The 18,478-nt window shown below is 51.6% G+C and overlaps 8 protein-coding genes across 9 annotated transcripts; 2 read left to right on the forward strand and 6 right to left on the reverse strand.

The window, feature by feature from the left end:
- The first annotated feature begins 55 nt into the window (after positions 1–55).
- PV05_11107 (adenylosuccinate lyase) lies at positions 56–1,865 on the forward strand. Its single transcript, XM_013454557.1, has one exon. It carries the CDS (start codon positions 161–163, stop codon positions 1,610–1,612), a length of 1,452 nt encoding a protein of 483 aa, XP_013310011.1. The 5' UTR covers positions 56–160; the 3' UTR covers positions 1,613–1,865.
- On the reverse strand, positions 1,770–2,471 carry PV05_11108 (uncharacterized protein; the record flags this gene model as incomplete). The annotated part of the gene is made up of 1 exon (XM_013454558.1): positions 1,770–2,471. The coding sequence occupies one exon, from the start codon at positions 2,469–2,471 to the stop codon at positions 1,770–1,772; it is 702 nt and encodes a 233-aa protein (XP_013310012.1).
- Positions 2,472–2,708: 237 nt separating this feature from the next.
- Positions 2,709–3,865, forward strand: PV05_11109 (uncharacterized protein). The gene is made up of 2 exons (XM_013454559.1): positions 2,709–2,924; positions 2,977–3,865. The coding sequence occupies exons 1-2, from the start codon at positions 2,805–2,807 to the stop codon at positions 3,820–3,822; spliced, it is 966 nt and encodes a 321-aa protein (XP_013310013.1). The 5' UTR covers positions 2,709–2,804; the 3' UTR covers positions 3,823–3,865.
- A 1,883-nt stretch (positions 3,866–5,748) lies between these two features.
- On the reverse strand, positions 5,749–7,230 carry PV05_11110. Of its 2 annotated transcripts, XM_013454560.1 has the most exons (5): positions 7,014–7,230; positions 6,800–6,950; positions 6,644–6,705; positions 6,353–6,589; positions 5,749–6,304 (listed from the first exon to the last, which is right to left on the reverse strand). In XM_013454560.1, exons 1-5 carry the CDS (start codon positions 7,024–7,026, stop codon positions 6,042–6,044), a joined length of 726 nt encoding a protein of 241 aa, XP_013310014.1. In that variant the 5' UTR covers positions 7,027–7,230; the 3' UTR covers positions 5,749–6,041. The 2 variants fall into 2 exon arrangements, with proteins under 2 accessions (XP_013310014.1, XP_013310015.1); XM_013454561.1 differs by having other exon boundaries at positions 5,749–6,589.
- Positions 7,231–7,407: 177 nt separating this feature from the next.
- Positions 7,408–9,121, reverse strand: PV05_11111 (uncharacterized protein). Its single transcript, XM_013454562.1, has 3 exons — positions 8,845–9,121; positions 7,855–8,794; positions 7,408–7,798 (listed from the first exon to the last, which is right to left on the reverse strand). Exons 1-3 carry the CDS (start codon positions 9,074–9,076, stop codon positions 7,465–7,467), a joined length of 1,506 nt encoding a protein of 501 aa, XP_013310016.1. The 5' UTR covers positions 9,077–9,121; the 3' UTR covers positions 7,408–7,464.
- A 65-nt stretch (positions 9,122–9,186) lies between these two features.
- PV05_11112 (calcium/proton exchanger) lies at positions 9,187–11,598 on the reverse strand. The gene is made up of 4 exons (XM_013454563.1): positions 11,446–11,598; positions 10,785–11,395; positions 9,549–10,723; positions 9,187–9,492 (listed from the first exon to the last, which is right to left on the reverse strand). The coding sequence occupies exons 1-4, from the start codon at positions 11,447–11,449 to the stop codon at positions 9,426–9,428; spliced, it is 1,857 nt and encodes a 618-aa protein (XP_013310017.1). The 5' UTR covers positions 11,450–11,598; the 3' UTR covers positions 9,187–9,425.
- Positions 11,599–11,838: 240 nt separating this feature from the next.
- On the reverse strand, positions 11,839–12,963 carry PV05_11113 (uncharacterized protein; the record flags this gene model as incomplete). The annotated part of the gene is made up of 4 exons (XM_013454564.1): positions 11,839–12,096; positions 12,195–12,255; positions 12,306–12,865; positions 12,919–12,963. 4 exons carry the CDS (start codon positions 12,961–12,963, stop codon positions 11,839–11,841), a joined length of 924 nt encoding a protein of 307 aa, XP_013310018.1.
- Positions 12,964–13,035: 72 nt separating this feature from the next.
- PV05_11114 (uncharacterized protein) lies at positions 13,036–14,744 on the reverse strand. Its single transcript, XM_013454565.1, has one exon. It carries the CDS (start codon positions 14,703–14,705, stop codon positions 13,419–13,421), a length of 1,287 nt encoding a protein of 428 aa, XP_013310019.1. The 5' UTR covers positions 14,706–14,744; the 3' UTR covers positions 13,036–13,418.
- Between the last annotated feature and the right edge of the window lie 3,734 nt (positions 14,745–18,478).

Raw genomic sequence — 18,478 nt, forward strand, 5'->3', positions numbered from 1 at the left:
GCACTCAGACAATTGACGCATTATCAAAAATTCCATGTCCCACTCTACAGAATACTCAACCTCAAGAATTCGCATCTAATCCACTCGAACGTTCTCCTTAGACCCTTTCCCAATATCACCAACCTTAGTCACAACATCCTCCGCTCGTCACTCCACTACAATGTCGTACGACGAATGGCAAAGCCCAATGGGCGCCCGCTACGCCAGCAAAGACATGCTCAAACTTTTCTCAGCTCGCACCCGTGCCTCGACCTGGCGCCAACTCTGGATCTGGCTGGCCGAAGCCGAGCAGACTCTGGGCCTTGACATCTCTGACGAAGCGATTTCGCAGATGAAAGCTGCAAGCACCATGTCAGACGAGGACTTTCACGTCGCTGCCATCGAGGAGAAGCGCCGGAGACACGACGTGATGGCTCACGTCCATGCCTTCGGCCTCCGAGCCCCTGCTGCGGCCGGCAAGATCCATCTGGGCGCTACATCATGCTATGTGACCGACAATGCCGACTTAATCTTCCTACGAGACGGTCTAGCAATGCTCGAACCCAAACTGGCCAGATGCATCAAGAAACTCTCCGACTTCGCGCTTGAGTACAAGACCCTGCCCTGCCTAGGCTTTACCCACGGGCAGCCCGCACAGCCCATCACCGTCGGCCGCCGAGCCACGCAATGGATCGAATCTCTGCTCATGGATTTGCGAAACGTCGAACGAGCTCGCTCCGATCTGCGCTTTCGCGGCGTCAAAGGCACCACCGGGACACAGGCGTCTTTCCTGGAGCTTTTCCACGGCGACCATGTAAAGGTCAAACAGCTCGATGAACTGGTCACCAAGAAAGCCGGCTTTGCGAAACGCTCCATTGTGTCGGTACAAACATACAACCGCAAGATCGACTTCGACATCGCCAACGTGCTCGCCTCTTTCGGCACGACCTGCGAGCACATCGGCACCGACATCCGCCACCTGGCCATGCTCAAGGAACTCGAGGAACCATTCGAAAAGGACCAGATCGGCTCGTCCGCCATGGCGTACAAGCGCAATCCCATGCGCTGCGAGCGTATGTGCAGTCTCGCCCGCAAATTGACCTCCCTCACGCAAGGCTTTGGCCAAACATACGCACACCAGTGGTTCGAGCGTTCCTTAGACGACTCTGCCATCCGCCGTATTGACATCCCCGAGATGTTTCTGATTGCCGATTCGCTGTGCATACTCCTCGACAACGTATCCTCCGGACTGGTTGTGTACCCGGCCGTGATCAATGCCCGCCTTCAGCAGGAGTTGCCCTTCATGGCCACTGAGACGATTATCATGCGGATGGTCGAAAAAGGAGCCAGCCGTCAAGAGACGCACGAGCAGATCCGCGTGTTGTCGCACCAGGCGGGTGCCGTCGTCAAACAAGAGGGTAAAGCGAACGACTTGGTCGAGAGGATTAGGAAAGAAAAATTCTTCGAGCCAGTGTGGAGTGAATTGACGGAAAATGACCTTCTGAACCCCGCAAAGTTCATCGGCAGGTCTCCTGAGCAGGTGGATGAGTTCGTCGAGGAGGAAGTCCAGCCGGCTTTGGTGTCCTACAAGGAGCACATTTCAAGTGGTCCGGCTGCTGAAATCAACGTTTAAGACTGGCCATGTCCTCGCATAAGCAAATGTCCAAAGGTTGATGGAGATACTGGTGCAGATTAGGACCACGTTACCCTTGAAGTCTATCTCCAGGGGATGGTCACCCTGGGTTCGATGCTTGACTTACTGCAAATGTAGAGTGAAGATTCCTGGCCCATCAATCGACCATATCATGAATCATCTGCCACATTCGTCGCTGTTCGTCCATCTTCGCGTCGCTCTTTGCTCCGTTGGCTGGGGTTGTGTTCCTCTGTGCCAGGCCTTCAGATCCTGCATGTGACTCCATCTTCCCGAGATCGCCCAGGAAGTCTTCGACCCTCTGCTTCAGCCTGTCGCTTTCCTCGATTTCCCTCTGTCCATCTTCCAAAATCCCCTCGAGCATCTCCTTGACGCTTTCCCGAGCTTGGTGGGGTCTATACATGTTGATCACCACATGTATGTTCAGTACCAATTGCCTGATATCTCCCATCTTCTCCTCGTATTGTGTAGGATCGAGCGACAGAACGCCGGTCAACTCAAGGAAATTGAGCATCAGAGATTTTGTCAATCGACTCAGGAGGACGGCATGATTGAGGTTCGGATCGTCGGGGTTGAAAAGAAGCTGGTCTCTAGGCAGGGAGGATGGCTTCGTAGGATCGATGACCTGGTTCTGGCCGAACGTCGTGTACACCTCGGCGGTGTCAGGAGGTGGAGGTGGTGGACGCAGGTACGCGAGTGGGATGGGTAACTTTTCAGGCGGCCCTCCTGCGCTGGACTCGAGCTCTTTCAGCTTTTCCTCATTCGCTGTTGTGAAATGTCGCCAAAAAGGTGGTGGTGCAGGGAAAGGGGCTTCAGGCAATTGTGTTTCTTGTTCCGCCATTGCGAGCGAATGCCGTTATTGTTCTTGATATGATCATCGCCTAAGCGGCAGCATTGTCTCGCCACGGAACTGTTCTACGAGCACATGACCAAGATGCAGCGAGAAACACAAATGGAAAGGAGGAGGAGAGCAAATGTTGTTGGAGATTGACCAATCCAAGCCCACAATTTGCGGGCATCTGCTGGCACATCAGTCTATCGCAAGTGACAATGCCTGGCCCTTCACATTCTCCTTTCTCCCCATCAACAACATTCTCTGCCTATCACTAGGTAGGCATGGACCGCCGATAGGCACGTCGGAGTGCTGCCCTGGCACTACAAACAACCGTGCCCCATGATGAGGCAATCGATACATGATTCGCCGGGAATCGCAGGAGCCTTCGCGCGCTTCTGGCAACGATCTTATGCTCCGGACTATGTTGGCTTCGCCCTGCTCCTGGCTGCATATATATGCGTCAGTACTCCCGGATTGTTTGAACTGCCCTAGCTGAACCGAATATTAACAGGAACAATTCTTCGCCGAACCTTTTCACCGAATGTTCACGCTCGACGACCATGCGAAACAATACCCACACGCCCTAGTCCAGCGAGTCTCGAGCTGGGAACTGATCATATATGGAGGCATAGGACCTCTGGTCTTCATTATACTCTGGGCCACAATCACGCGGCCCGGCTTTCACAAAGCCCACGTCACGACCCTGGGCTTCTTCATAAGCGTTTTCCTCACATCCCTCCTGACGGATATCGTAAAGAACGCAGTCGGTCGCCCTCGACCGGATTTGATTGCACGCTGCAAGCCGAAGTTGGGAACACCCGAGCATGAATTGGTCACTATATCAGTGTGTACAGAAACAGACCACCACACTTTGCACGACGGCTGGCGCAGCTTCCCGAGCGGACATAGTAGTTGGGCATTTTCTGGACTAGGTTACTTGGCCCTATTTCTCGCCGGGCAACTACACGTTTTCCGACCACACGCAGACCTAGCCAAGGTCTTGATCGTGCTCGCGCCTCTCGTGGGCGCAGCACTCATCGCGATGTCACGACTAGCCGACTATCGGCACGACGTATTCGACGTCACAAGTGGCAGTATCCTTGGGATGTCGGTGGCATATTTTACGTATCGACGATACTACCGTTCGCTCAAGCATCCCAAATGCGATATTCCATACCCCAGCCGGGCGGACTATGCCTCGGCCAGATCCGTCAACAAGGGCAGAGACTTGGAACAGCAGCTCAATGAAGAGTTCTCAATCGATGATCTCTCCGAGGACGAGGCGCAGGCGTATCCTCTGACCGAGGCGATGCCAGAAAGGGCAGGACAACAAGAGCACAGTAGTGCACCGTCATAATCGTTCATATCAATGTATTTGCTCCGTTTGTATGCTACGTCGGTGTTTTCCCAAAAGCAATTCGTGGTCTCATAGAATACGCCAACGCCCATTGATCGGTAATGGCTTCCAGCTCCAGCTCCATATTGTGAACCCAGGCCAACACAGTAGGATGTTCCGGTCATTAACACCCATTCCTGCATCCCATTCTTTGACTACCGTCACCGAGTGTGCTCAATCGAGCTGAAGGAAGGGCCGACATATGATTCGTCTTGTCACATAACCGTACACGGGATAATACAGCAATCGCATTCATAGTCGCCTAGTCACGTGATCAGTCACATGATCAGTCAAGTGCATTGCCCAACGTGGCCAGACAAGATGCCAACGCAGCATCGCTTGAAGGAGTTGAGCTTCAGCTTACCGCAGTCGCACGGGATGCATCCAGGCTTTGTGGGCCCCTTGACGCCCTTGGTGATGCTTGAGGTGGACGAGGTCGATGAAGGAGGCATTTCGAGGTTCGAGGTTCCGGGCCGCAACGAAAGTGTTTGGGGGTCTGTTACGTCGGCAATGTGAACGAGCTGGGCGGTTGTGAGAATCACCAGATGTTCGTAGGCGTAGCTGGACGATATAAAAAAGGCCTACTGAACGCCCGGACAACTGGGCAGAGTGACTTCACCAGCAGTGACGTCTTCTTGTGTTTCAACTCGACTTATTAACTTTAGTGGCCTGCGGGCCGGAAGGTATACGCGGCATGATGGCGGCAAGCGTAGCCCCCCGGGGTTTCAGGCAGGGCGACGATGATGGGCGTTGGAACGCGCCAGCAATAATACCCAGGTAATCTTGGCTGCGCCCCTAGAATGCCCGCAGCGTTGCCAAATGGATTGGCTCACTGCCCAAGATTGACCAACACCGCCCATCCAACAGCAAAGCCCTGAACGACCCAGTTGACCGGACAAGATCCCTTGTTCTAACACATCACACATATTGACAAGCCAAGCTCTCTCTCGAACTTTTACGAGTCTTCACAGCCCCGACATTCGAAGACTTTTCCAGACGCGGCGCCATCTGCGCATGGATCACCATTCCATTCCAGAACGTTGGCCCGTCCAAAGAAAACGAAAAATGAAAACGAAAAATATCTGATGTTGCTACGGTAGATACGATTACCAGGTGGTAGGTATTAACGTATCTAATTCCGTTGTTTCTTTCTTCCAATCGAAAACACAAAAAAAAGATGAGTACCAGTATTCTCCATGATGCTCCTGCTTCGAATCTCACTCCTTTTCGCCCTCCTCTTCCACACCACAACCACAACATGCCTGGCCATCCCTGAAGCAACCGTCCCTAATCCAGTACCGGCTCAACGGACCAAAGCCCCCATGCCAGCGACAACAGTCTTCATCGCACCATTGATGCCGTCGAAACGCAATTACGGACGATTTGATCGGCCGGCACCGCCGCCGTACCACGGCAGCAGGTTGAAGCTGTGGAAAAGGTGGCCCCAAAGTGACCAGAAGAAGCTTCGCGGGATCCCAGAGAATCGACGGGCCTGACCATGCGCAGTCGTTTCGCTTCAAGCTTCCTCGTATACAGCTACATGATTGTTGATGCTGCCTGTCCAGCTGTGGATTCAGTGTCCTCTTGAAAGTACATCTCAATCTTCAAGCTACCGGGTTCCAATAGACTACCGACCGTCACAACCTAGTTCTCCGCTTGGGAATGATTGGCGAAGCCTTGTAATGGGATCGATAGAGGCGGATCTCCAATACTTGCTATAACCTGGGACGAGACAATGTTTCCTCGGACTCGACGGCTGCCATGTGCGATAGTCTGTCAAAAGCAGATCAAGGTGTCCGGCCGATGATGGCAATCGATCTTGAGGTCACGCCAGCTGGCGTTTAAGGAGACTGCTGGATCAAGTCGATGGCTGGTTTGCACCAAACTGTCATACAGCTGCTGGTTGCATTCTATGAAAGGACAGCATTTACAACTATCCTGATGATCTATACTTGCCGTTGACTTGTGACAACGCCGTACTCCCGTATGCACATGGGTATCATGCTCCAACGCCTAATGTTGCCTCCCGGAACCTCAATAAAACGCAATCGCCCTATCCACGCCTTGCTTCCCAACGATAAACTCACACTTTCAATAATCGTCTCGGACGTTAACAATCCTATGTTCATGCAACCGTTATGATGAAATCCCGCTTCGTCATGGACTGACCGTATCCGCCGTCAATCAGGACCGAGCACCTTCTTGTCGTTGTTCTCGAAAAACTCAAAGTCCGAGTAGTAGAGTCTTCGTGGCAACCACATGATGAGATCGAATAGCATTGTGCCGATGACGCAGAAGATGGTAGCCCAGAACTGCCACAAGACGACCAGGAAGGCACCGATGCCCCATGGCACCAGGAATTTGATCCACTCGCTTGTTTGATAGAGATCGTCCTGCGACTGAATGTAGTATTTTGTGTCGTCTGCAGTGCCCCCGTCGGCTTCTTTGACTGAATCAGACGAGTCCACTTTGGCACTCTTCCTTTTCTTACCGTCTTCGAACTTGATGCTTCTCCTCCTGCCGTTGTTCTTCCTGTTCGGGCCTTGGCCGGCTGCGGACGAGGAGGGCTCGGTGGCTGGTGCGGAGTCGTCCGGAGGTTGAGGGAAAGGATCGGTGGTTAGCTGCAAAACAGTGACGAATTGGACTGGAGCAATGTAGAAGGGGACGACCCAAAGTCTGAAGTTTTGGTGTATTGAGACGTAAAGCAGCAGCTTTTTTTTGTCGAATGCTATTGCCTTGTCAGCTCTTGCAGAACTGATGATGCGGTACAAGTATCACTTACCGACACTGTCGACGAAAACATCGATATGCGGACTGAGGATCTTATACCAACGATAGATCATGCTGCAAATGGTTAGAAGTGTGTACCAGTAGGTCAGTATCAAAGCATGAGTTTCGTGCCTGAATGGCACACTGCTTCGGAGGCGACAATGCTTACATGATAAGCCATATTGATCCTGCAAAACTTCCAGTTCGGCAAAACGGATGGGTAAAAGATGCAGTAGGGGTGAAATAGGTCTTGATTGTTGCTGATTGAATAGCTGCTGGGCCCGTACAGAGCGTCCGTATGATATGTGGTATCTCGGCCACTGCACGACAGTATGGTCAGCATATGACGAGCATCGCTTCAAGGACGCCGTTGAAGGGCATACCAGGATCGTCCATGGTGAATCAACTCGGTAGAATGAAGACCAGTATGGGGAGACAGAAACAACTTCCACTGAGATCCGTTTGTACTGAAGCCAGGTTGAGAATGCGGTATCTGTTGACTGTCGGTTGTGAGTGCGGACGTGATTTGAGAGAAGTACGGTGTCTTGTGCTATGTACCACTTCAGGGGAAGCTACGAAGCCATGGAGAATCATGCGCGGAAGGTGAAAGGGACAATCCATCGTCGGAGCTGCCTCGCTGCCTTCGTTTTTTGGCCGAAAGCCTTGCATCAACATTGACGTCACTTGGTCAGAGCCAATCAGGAAATTACGAGGCTGCATGTGCTTCATGCAAGGCTCTACAAGGCTGAATCATTGATATGGTCCTGGGAGTGTTTCTACAAGTTATCATGGCAATGGGAGCTGCTGCAACTATTCCCATTTTATGCAAATGCTCTATTCATCCAGGATGCTTTTTCTGTACCCGAGGCCGTTCCTCAACCTGTCCTCCTGCTCCACGATGCTGGCGGGCAGATTTTGGCCTATTCCAAAAAGCACGAAGAAAGCCCACTTCCATCTGAAGGGGTTGATCAACGTGACAAAGCAAAACCAATAGAGCAGTTCCGAGTATGTGAAGAAGTCAAATGCCCTTGTTGGAGCCAGCGACTTGACGGTGCTCGTGAAGTCTACCCACCGCTTCATCCACCACGTATGAGGAGTAGTCAGAGGATCGACCAGAAACATGAGTAACATGCGCGTGTAGATACCAATATGGTAGTTCCCAACAGTCCTGAAAAGGAGAAGTTAGCTTGAACATCAGATTTGAAAGGTGGCGAATATACTCACCCAATAGCGTTGACATATGTCGAGTTGATCGCACAGATCGATGGCTCGGCCGGAGGGAAACATTGGATGAACCATCGAGGCGGCTCATAACCAGGTTCGAAGCATCGCTCTGGCAAGAAGTTAAGACTAGGGCGCTTATATCCAGTTGCCATAATGATCATGTCTCCTTCAACCAACTTCTGGTGGCCGGGGCCGCCTTTCGGTACGCCTTGTGTCCGGTGATTGAAAAAGATACCAGTCTCTTCAACTTCTTCGATATCACCCCGTAGCCAGGAGGCTTTGCCAGCCCGGATCTGGTGGAAGATCTCGCTGTTCACCATCGGTGTCTCAGTGAACAGGCCTTGATCAGCCGGAGCGATGTCTCGAAGATCCCGGTAGAAGAAAAAGCGCAGCAGGTTCTCGGGTATCCACGAAAGCAGTGTCTCTTGACCAAAAATGTTGAAAGCCAGCAAGATATCCACAAATGCGTTTCGAGGGATGATCCATTTGTCACTCCTTGCAAGGACCTTGATCTCCGCAGCGCCAGTGTTGACTGCCCACTCCAGTGCTTCAACAGCACTGGCGCCTCCGCCAACTATAAGGATCTTCTTCCCTTTTGCACCCTGCTTGTCCAACTCAGATGAATGCAAGATCTGCCCCTTGAACTTGTCTTGGCCGGGTAGGTGAGGCATCTTCGGTGCGCCGCAGGTCCCAATAGCTGGAATTATCCCGTCGAAGCGGCCATTCGAAGGGTCATTGATGATCCAGCGGCCTTGCTTGTCCTTGTAGATCTTTTCGACTTTGGTATTGAATTTCGTCCTCTCATCAAGGTCATACCGGTGCCATAGCTCTCGTACTTGGCCGACGATCTGATTTTGTTTCGGATAGCCACTGTTCCATACCACAGAAGGATGGAATCGATACATGACACTATGGATCTGCAGGCCTGATGTTGTGTTGACTAGATAATTTTAGTCAGTCATCGACGTCTTTTTCAGAGGATTCCACTACCTTTGGCCCAAATGCCACCTAGCTGATCCTTATCACCGGCTTCAAAAAGCGTCACTTCGAATCCATGACCAACACAGTGAGCCGCAGCAGAGACCCCTGTCAGTCCAGCTCCGATAACCGCGATCTTGGGCCGTCGTAGACGAGCACCTGGAGTGGGTGGATTGGGCGAGAATATTTTTGCGAGTATCCATTGAATGAAAGTGTACAACCAGAAGACCGGACTGAACGTCATTCTCAATACGATGATATCGAACTGAGGATTGTAGACATACTCAGGAGGAAAGAAAGATTTGAGAGGAACTACTCCGTACATTGACAATAATAAATGTCGTGTTCAACACACTGGACGTCATCGGCCAACTTCAATCCGGGCCGAAGGCTTAGTGTCCCTGGAGGCCCACCAAGGCCACCCACCGACCCATCTCGCCATTTTTGCTTGCATGTGAAAGTGCACGGCTTTCGGATCAACAATCTCAAGGTCGATGCGGCACAGGAAGCAGGCATGGACAGCATGGACTTGAAAGACAAATATTGCACAGCTTACAGATGGCGCCTATGAAGCAAATAGTATCGTACATCTATCAATTTCCTGGCCCGCTCGTCAGCGAGCTTTGGTCTTGTCCATCTGGGAAGAAATATGCGCCAACCCTAAATTTGCAGTTAGCGATGAAGAAACACATGGGCAAAAGCTGATGATGACTTACGCAACAATCACATAACAAGCACACAACAGTGCTCCCTCCAAGTAGTTACTTCGCCCATCAAGCACCAGAAAATTGACAATGAAGGTCGCGACGAACAATGAGCCCGTCTCAAAGAGGCTGAAATAGAGGGACATATCCTTGCCCAGGATCCAACCGAGAATGACGACAATCGGAGTGACGAACAGTGCGATCTGGATGGACGAGCCCAAGGCGACTCCCAGTGCGAGATCGAGCTTGTTTTTGGCGGCAACAGTGACCGCGGTAACATGCTCTGCTGCATTTCCGACAATGGGCAGAATGATCAATCCCACAAAAGCTTCGGACAATGGTGAGTTGTCGACCAAATGCTCGATACTACCAACCAAGAATTCTGCACAAAGGGCAACGAGGCCAGTAGAAGCAAGAAGCCAGACGATCGAGGCCGTCTGGCTCATAGGAGGCTCATCATCTTCTTGGGTAGTCGTGCTCCTGGAAGTTTGGCGCCTTTCCATTCCGGTCGAAGCCGGAGAACGATTTTGCTGATTGGCGCGCTGACGGTTGTTTGGGTCAGATCTGTAGCGTCGAAGGTTGTTTTGTGCAGCATCGTCGCCAGATCGTCCTGGCGGGTTCGTGGACGAACGGAAGACTGGCGGAGTTCGGAAAGACAAGCCGCGAGCCCCAAGTGGCATCTTGGGCTTGCTCCCGGCTTGAGACGTTGCTGTCATGTTGACTGGTGTTGCGACCGGTGCTGTCGATGGTGGTGGAAGGGAAGAGATCTCATGTGGCTCAGCCGTCTTTTCTTCCAATATGTCCGCCGAGGCTCCGCCTGCCTCCTCATTGGTCCCAATCTCTGGCTCTATCTCCTCTTCTGTTTTGGAGTGCCTCTTCATGCCCAGTTTTGCTCTCAACCTTTTGCGTACACGACGTTTTGATCCCGCGCTCGAACTGACAGTTGACGCGCGTGAGGAGGATGCAGAAGAGGAACTCGTGGAATCAAACCGTGCCAGAAAACCAGGAGCGGACTCCTCGTCTATTAGATGCTGTGGAGTTCCTTGATACAGGTATGCGTGCGACTTGAGTTGGAAAAGGAGGTAGAGGAAGTAGATCACCAATAGAATGACCGACGTTCCTCGACTCAATTTGATGACAGCACGATCTGCGGCATCCAAGTCACTGAAGGAAGCATGGAAAGCTGTCTATTATTGGAATAGCATATCAGCATTGGTCATTCTCAAAGCTGCCCCAGAGAACACTTACTGGGATCAATAAGGACAGGACTGCTAAAGCTAGCAAGCAAGCGCTCATCTGAGTGACAGTACTGTCGTAGATCTGTTCTTGGTATTCAAGGCCCCCAATAAGGAAAGCCATGCCCAGGATCAGTAGAAGGTTGGCGAGGAGAGAGCCGATTAAAGATGCTTGGACAATACGAATTTCATTCTTGACGAGTGCAATGATGAAAATGATCAGTTCGACCGCGTTGCCGAAGCTCACATTGAGCAAGGCCCCCAATGTCGGGCCGAGTCGATGCGCAACGCTTTCAGTGGCAAAGGTCAAAAGCCCTGCCAAGGGGATAATAGCGACGGCATTGAGAGCAAAGACAATATTTGGGTCCACGTTTGCAAAATGCACAGCAATTCCCACCGGTACAAATACAAGCAGGACATTTACCCAGCTGTGAAAGAGCGGTGCCTTGACATTTTTCAAGAAACGCGCCAGGCGAGACGGCTTGGGCTTCTCTTCCTCGAGTGGTTGGCCATGCTGCGATAGGGCAGAGGTCTTGCCGGCGGCTGTCGATTTTTCATCATTTTGTGACCACGGGTTGAATTTATTCTCATGGGCGGCTGAATGTGCCCAGGCCCGGACACGATCTAGATTGGAAGTTAGAAGTCAGAACGCCGCCGGGCAAAGGAGGTCATACGCATTGTTATTGAGCAAGAGTTTTGGCAAGTGACATCTCGGACCAGAAATTAAAGAATAAGAGATTGTAGAGGCACTAGGTCATTCGGAAAGGGCACCGCTTTTCATGAACAGCATTTATAAAAAGAATAATTGTGTAGAGGATGTCCAAGTTGTTCGAGTAAATTGGGGACTGGGAAAACAGGAAACACGACCGTGCACGACCAAAGGCCAAATCAGGTCAAGCTTCATAGCCGTCTGGGCGGGCCTTAGCAATATATTCTGACGTCACTGACAGGGAAGCAAACACCCGTGACGCCACAGATGTGTGGCGGCCTTGGCGGCTTGGCGGATTGATCATTCTTTGAAACACCATGCGAGAAAGGACGAAACCAGGCTTCTTGCTCGAACTACTCTAGAGGTGATAAGGAGGTTCAGCACCCTCAACTGTGGCGTAGATGGCGGTGATAGCCTCAGCTAGGTCAGCAGGGAGTGGCCCGGCCTCAAGAGCGTCGAGAGTCTTGTGTAGCTGTTCCATTTTCGAGACAGCAAAAACCACCCCGTCTCCATACTTTCCATCCAAGGCACTATGGAACGCCGTCCATCGCAGCGCAGCTGAATGTCCGTCGATACTATGCTTCTCGGCGGCACCTCGAACTGTGGTCACCGAGGCCTGAACGGGAGGCTGACCATAAACGGCACTGTACAAATTTCCGATGACATTCTCATCGTGTCAGCATGGTCTAGATGTTGCTGCTTTGGGCCACTTACATCGTCCTTCCACCGTCTCGATGTAGCAGCATTGCCTGAAAAAAGGCCACCCGCTGCAGGACTGATACAAAGGTCAGCTCGAGGCCAGTCGTGGTTCTGATCTCAGCCTACCTGTAGGCGAAAAAGGCAATGTTGTGTTTACGCAAGAGTGGAAACAATTCCTTCTCGCCTCCTCTCACAATAGCGTTGTAATGTCCCTGATACACGCTGGGTTTGGTATACCCCTTTTGCTCACATATCTCGATGAACTTCTGAACTTCCGCGGCGGTATAGTTGGAGAGTCCAAATTTCTTGAATTTCCCTTGCTGGATGGCGTCGTTCATGGCCTTTGCCGTATCCTCAAAGGGCGTCTTTCGATCAGGCACATGGAGAAACATCGTCTCCACCGCGGAAGTCTTGAGAGCATCAAGCGACTGCCCAATGCTCAGATCGACCTTTGAGGGTTCATGATCCCCGGGATGGCCACTGTGGACTTTGGTGTGAATGGTAAATCGAGAGGCGGCCCCAACCTGGCCGAGGCGTTCCTCAGAAGCACCCGGAGCGTTTGGAGAGTAGTCACGGGCGGTGTCGATATGGGTATAGCCACGGTTGTGGAATGCATCCAAAAGATTTTGGACATCTTTGACACTATCGAAGTGTACAATCCCAGGGTCCTTGATGCTATCGCCGACCTGTGACCATTCCATTTAGATGCAACCGGGTGTGATTGGCTGGGCATACGTACCGTGTGCGTACCGAGAATGAACTTCACCCCCGTTCTGGAAGACATGGCAGGTATAGACAGATATTTGGACAGCGTGAGTGCCGGAAATTTATGCTGTGGTGGTGTGGAATGAAAGGTGTTTGGTAAGGTTGGGCGACATTTGGTCTACTATATACGTACAGACAGCATCTCGATCTGCGGAAGGTTTGCGGAGTATGATGCCTCCTTTCAGCAATTTTCAGATTGCTTTGAAATCATCAAAAAGATCGAGCAGTGATGCAAATTACTTTTCCGAGTCAAGGTGCGTGGGCTCAGAATGGTACTTCCGCAGCATTCCCGCAATTTGACCGCATGTTGTCCGCTATGTCAGTAAGATAAGCCTTCGCCTCGGATTTCAGGAACATTTGACTCCTCAGGCCTATCAGGCCGGCCAGATATCGACATCGCAGAACCATGATATGAAGCTGGGGTACGATATCATTGCCATAGAGCCCGGATATTAGCAAGAATCCTCAGGCTGGCTATGTACTGCTTGGCTTGTTGCTCCTGTCAATCCAACATTGGATCTTGTCTGTGCCAACTATGAATGTCCAGAACATCTTTGCGAAATCGTCGAATTCCTCGGCTGCATACTGCGAGATCAAAGGTCCAGGCTGCAGAGACGGTACCAGAAGCGGGGGGCTTGCACAACATAGCCCGAACCATTTCACTGCAGATTCAGCTTCCCATAAGCCACGGCGTGCAGTAAACATGACGGCTCCTGCGCAATCGGCCCATCCTTTAGTCATGGTTTGATAAACGTTAGTGATAGTGTTGATGATGATGTGGGAGCGCCGCACGCTTTCGGTCAAAAGCCATAGCTGCCACATCTCCGACGCTGTGTCATATTCCATATCAAACTCCGTTATAGTCCATTGCGGTGGATAGTGGCCCAGGGAGCGGTCTTCCCCTCGGTATTGTCTCACTGCCTCCCACATCTGAGTCACCCACCGCCGAAGCGTTGGAAGCTGTTGCTCGGCGGATGCGCGCACACGCACCGACCCATCAAACAGCTGTATAAACTCGTAGACAAACAGAGCCTGAACACGTGCCAGGTGGGCGCGTATGCCTTGCGCTCCGGCCGCAGTTGGAGGGCTCTGGCGGACAAGAGCGGACGAACGTTCCTCGGCGATCTGCAGTATTGTCTCCGTCACCGCTGGGGTCCGACCATTGTATGCCGCGAGCGTTGTGAAGGCATCCTGAAGGCATGTAGGCATGCCCTTCTCATACAGCCGCCGATGAATGAAGCTGTTATAGCCGTGACTAACCCAATGCTGCAGCATCTCTTCTACGGTGCGGATGAAAGGGTCCAGCCTGATGTCGGTCGTGCAAGCTGGTTCTTCGTTACAGTGCCGCATGACCCAGGTCTCATTTTGAAGAAACCAGGGGCATGGTGTGCTGGAGATATTGGGGCTCTCAAGTCCAACGCCCTGGGCTGACAGACTGCCGACAGTCTCCCATGGTGTTGCAGTGTAAGGGATTATCACGTCTGATAGTGGAATATCGAGGTCGGCGGCTCCCAATTCGCCCCAGTCCCCAAGATCAAGACTGCTCCCCACAGCATCATCGCCAGCATAGTTTTGGAGGGCGGAAAATCCTTCAACCTGGCTGTTGCGCCCAGCACGGTCTCTTCGCCGTCTCTTGGGCTGCGGATAAACGCAGTCCACGTCCCTGTCCAAACACCGCTGGCACCCGGGAAGCTGCTTGTCGCACCGGCGCTTGGAATCTGCACAGGCAATGCAGGCTTTCTGGCGGGGAATTGCGGGCATTTTGCGGAAGCTTGAGACTTTGGAGCACTCTGGGATCCGACCTTATATCCGACGTGGCGCAGCTTCTATGGCATGTTGTATACTCATTGTTTCACAAGCTGCTTACAAATACATCCAACGTAAGGTACGTAGCAATGTAGGCGGCTGATTAAGTGGACTCCGCGGCAGGGCCCGATACCCGGCGCACGTCCCAAATCAGTCAAACCAGACGTAATTTTCTACGCAGTAACAAAAGGACCACGGGACATATCAGGGGATGACCGCATTGAGGCGTGTCGGTTGTCTGAAGAAATACAGGAGAGACCAATGAGAAAGCATTTCCACGGCCAAAGAAAAGGCGACATATCAACTCAACTAACTAGGCTGCTTATTAGTCGAGAATCGACACGCCTCGAAGACATGACGCGCCTGGATAAACAGATTTCCGGATTGGGTCAGCGTCTTTCAATTGCGTTCCCAGATTGCATTTCTCGCCTACCCGGCTCGAAGCGACGGCGAGCTCTGAACTCTTCGTGTGTAATATATCGTAGAGCTGTCCGGCAATGCTTCGTTGAAGCTTTGGCCTCGACCGCAAGTGGCACTTACACTGTCGGCCTCTTGTGCCCAAAGAAGATAAGCAATAGGCAGCAATCCATAGGTGCACCACTCTCACTCTCGACTCAGCGTCGAGGGCACCGAAACTTTTGCTCATACGATATCCAAGCAGCTTAGAGTCGTCTTACCTCCTTGTCCTTGCAGATGGCAGAAATTGCTCTGAATGGCAGGAAGTACGACCACCAGATGGTTCAGGTCGGCGAGGAACAGTACAAGGTATTTTTCACGTGCCGCGGGGGCGTCCTAGGTCAGCATCCCGGGGTTGTGGCCGTATCGATAGGCGTCTTCACCCCCACAACTTGCTTGAATGCCCCTCCGACGCTGTTCACTGCGAGACTGTTCATTGCTCATTTCTTTGGTGGCATTGCTACAAGAATTGATTTGTTCTAGGTAGTCAACCTGAATAAATGGGCAAAAGTTTTCCTAGAGGCTTGAAGGCGTTTTCATTCTCGACATCGTGGATAGCAGGCTCCCCATGCTCATACATAGATCAGTCAAATCTTGGGGGAAAACGTCTACACGCATTGCTGGGGTTGTCCTGCAAAGAAGTTCTGGAGGCGAAGGTTTGAGCCTCAAAAGTCCCTGTGGGATCTTTTGGAGTCGTACGAGATCATTCATGGTTCTGGTTCTGGACCTGTCAAAAATGCCACAGGTTCTCTTCCTTGATCTTCAAAGATGTTACCATGTGGAGATTAAAAGAAAGATATCCCATGCACGCAATCTAGAAAATGCCCAGAGTAATAAGTGAGATGACTCTCTGCCCAAGGAGCAAAAGTGCCAGAAGGACGCGTTTGCCACGACTGCGAATGAGCAAAAGTGTTCTGGGACCAAGTCAGTCAGACAAGAGACCGACACAGAGCCCTGGAGGAGATCACCAGTTGTCAGATGGCCAGGATGGATGGTTTTACTGGTAACAAGTACTTTGTCTACAGCTGCGATAAGGCACAGTAACTGCGGTACCATCCAGTCTTTAAACAATGTCAGTACCGCAAGCATACGGGGGTTCATCCGGAGGACCATTTTGCCTGGCAGAGCCCATTCAATACTCGAAGAAGGACTGGCTAAGTCAGAGGAGAGCAACCACCTGCAGCCAGCAGGAACCCCGAGTCCTGAACACCTTCTGTTCCCAGGCCGCCTTTTCTCAACTTTATCGACAGACCTATACAGAGTACAGCACCATCTTGCCCAACATCACAACATTTCACACATTTTTGAGAATACATACACTTCAAGAGCATCTAGACATTCCCAATTCTATCTTCTCTACAATTTCTTGTTCTTTCTGCAACAGGGTCACCTTTGAGAGAACAGCAAGTCTTGACAATTTCGGCCATTCCAGTAGACACCCGAACGTTTTATTTGCAACGCTGCAGCAACATGAGGTATGTGCAATTTTCGTACAATGCGAACCCATTGGTAATCGGAGCCTGCCAAAATGCCCAAGTACTAGTAGTCATGTCGTGCCCACGCACCCAGAACAGACACCCAACACCTCAGTGTCTGCATTTCCTGGGTAATCCAGTCACTGACCTGCTACAACAGTTCCTCACAGCACAGCCGCCCCCAAGCAGGACGGACACCGTCCACAAACTCTTCAATCAAACATATCTCCACGTCTTCCTCCTCGTCCTCTTCTCGTCTTTCTGACTCTTCCTCCTCCTCTTGGTCAACCACCGGCCAGGATCGACACATCTCGGCCATGCAACGACAAATGGATCAAGCCACTCTCCATCAAGTATACCCGGTGGGAACAATCTCTCCGGGGCATCGGCAAATGCTTTTGTATGCAACAATGGACACCATTCTTGATCAATTGCAAAACGGAGGTGGTAATGGCACCTCTTGAGGAAGTGGGGTTGGGAGGTTCTTTTGTCTTCAGGTAAGTAAGGTCAGATCTGTTCATGGAGAAGTTGTTCACTGATGATACCTGTCAAGACACTCGTTTCCATTTCCTTTGTTCATGTCGCATGTGACGATAACAACCAACAACGATACCTATCATGTCAGTTCGGAGTTTAGGCGTTTGGCAATGATAACAGGCGCAGCAGCGACCTCAGCATTATACACAACCAATCCGTTTTCCTTACCACATCAGTTCACATTCCAATGGCCTATGCCACTGGCTCATTCTCTGAGCCAGGCAGCTTTCGCAGGCAGACATCCGAAGAATATCCGGTCGAGCCAGATCGCTGTCACGTGGACTGAGCTGGAAGATTTTGGGGCCAAAAAGGCAGCCATCTATCTCAAAAGGCAGCGGCCAAAAGGCTCCATCGACAGCCTCGTGCCTGATGGTCGATGTTATGCTTCAATTTGCAGCATGGATCGCTCCATGCCATTCATGAAGTCGGCATTGATGCAACTTCGGACGGAGCTGGATAAAGAATGAAAGCTTCCACGCAATGATGATGCGGAACTTTCCCCTTTTGGACAAGGCCAAAATAATGTGAGAAAGAGAAGACTTGAGGCTCGAGCCAAAGTTGTATGGCAGGCCATGACACTGGGCAGAGTCGATGGCCAGAATTCGCGACAACAAGAGGAAGGAAAACGAGCCTTTTTCCAAGCTGCGCTGAGGGGCTGTCTTAAGTATTGCCATCGGCAGGAGGCAGCGAGCAATCTGCGACCCTTATGCCCACACTGATGCAGGCCTGAAGGCAACATTGCGTGTTTGACTCGAGGCAGGCATGGGCAGAACCAATAGTGCGCCCCCACCAGTCGCACGATAGCCCAAAGATGGCCATTTTAGGCTTAGCAAGGATGCTCGCAGGGTTCACTACGCCCCCATCAAGCATCAGCTCGTCGCTACCACACATGCCGTACGGGTGCCACCACCGCATCCGTTTGGGTGCCACCTGCATGCCAAACATGTCCAAAATCGCGGTGGCTTGCTGATTTACCCAAGGTACTTGCTTTTGCGCAACTGCAGCCGGGCCATCCATTCAGACAAGGCTCTATAAGGATTTGAGCGCAGCAATGATGTATAAGTCGCGAACAGGGAGGGTAAGAACATCCTTCCTCACCGCGGATCCTTAGGATCACGGTGAGAACTTTAAACACAACTTCGTGTCCTTCCGGGAGGGCGGTGCTTTTCGGTTCGACTCTTCCGCAACTAGCAAGTGCAGGGCCACTGCCGTCGACGTGGAGAGCACCATAATGCAACTATTCGATTATTGCCGAGAAAG

The sequence above is a fragment of the Exophiala xenobiotica genome (genome assembly GCF_000835505.1).
Source record: "Exophiala xenobiotica strain CBS 118157 unplaced genomic scaffold supercont1.7, whole genome shotgun sequence".
NCBI lineage: Eukaryota > Fungi > Ascomycota > Eurotiomycetes > Chaetothyriales > Herpotrichiellaceae > Exophiala > Exophiala xenobiotica.

Excerpts from the sequence above, each read along its gene's own strand:
- PV05_11107 (XM_013454557.1), top strand. The coding sequence starts at position 161 with ATGTCGTACGACGAATGGCAAAGCCCAATGGGCGCCCGCTACGCCAGC.
- PV05_11109 (XM_013454559.1), top strand. The coding sequence starts at position 2,805 with ATGATGAGGCAATCGATACATGATTCGCCGGGAATCGCAGGAGCCTTC. Across the intron at positions 2,925-2,976 it reads TCCTGGCTGCATATATATGC|GAACAATTCTTCGCCGAACC; the intron begins GTCAGTACTCCC and ends GAATATTAACAG.
- PV05_11110 (XM_013454561.1), bottom strand. Across the intron at positions 6,706-6,799 it reads GGATCAATATGGCTTATCAT|CATGATCTATCGTTGGTATA; the intron begins GTAAGCATTGTC and ends AACCATTTGCAG. Across the intron at positions 6,590-6,643 it reads TGTTTTCGTCGACAGTGTCG|CATTCGACAAAAAAAAGCTG; the intron begins GTAAGTGATACT and ends ACAAGGCAATAG.
- PV05_11111 (XM_013454562.1), bottom strand. The coding sequence starts at position 9,076 with ATGACGTTCAGTCCGGTCTTCTGGTTGTACACTTTCATTCAATGGATA. Across the intron at positions 8,795-8,844 it reads AGGTGGCATTTGGGCCAAAG|TCAACACAACATCAGGCCTG; the intron begins GTAGTGGAATCC and ends AAAATTATCTAG. Across the intron at positions 7,799-7,854 it reads ACATATGTCAACGCTATTGG|GACTGTTGGGAACTACCATA; the intron begins GTGAGTATATTC and ends TCTCCTTTTCAG.
- PV05_11112 (XM_013454563.1), bottom strand. Across the intron at positions 10,724-10,784 it reads TCCTGTCCTTATTGATCCCA|ACAGCTTTCCATGCTTCCTT; the intron begins GTAAGTGTTCTC and ends TTCCAATAATAG. Across the intron at positions 9,493-9,548 it reads GCTTGTTATGTGATTGTTGC|GGTTGGCGCATATTTCTTCC; the intron begins GTAAGTCATCAT and ends CTGCAAATTTAG.
- PV05_11114 (XM_013454565.1), bottom strand. The coding sequence starts at position 14,705 with ATGCCCGCAATTCCCCGCCAGAAAGCCTGCATTGCCTGTGCAGATTCC.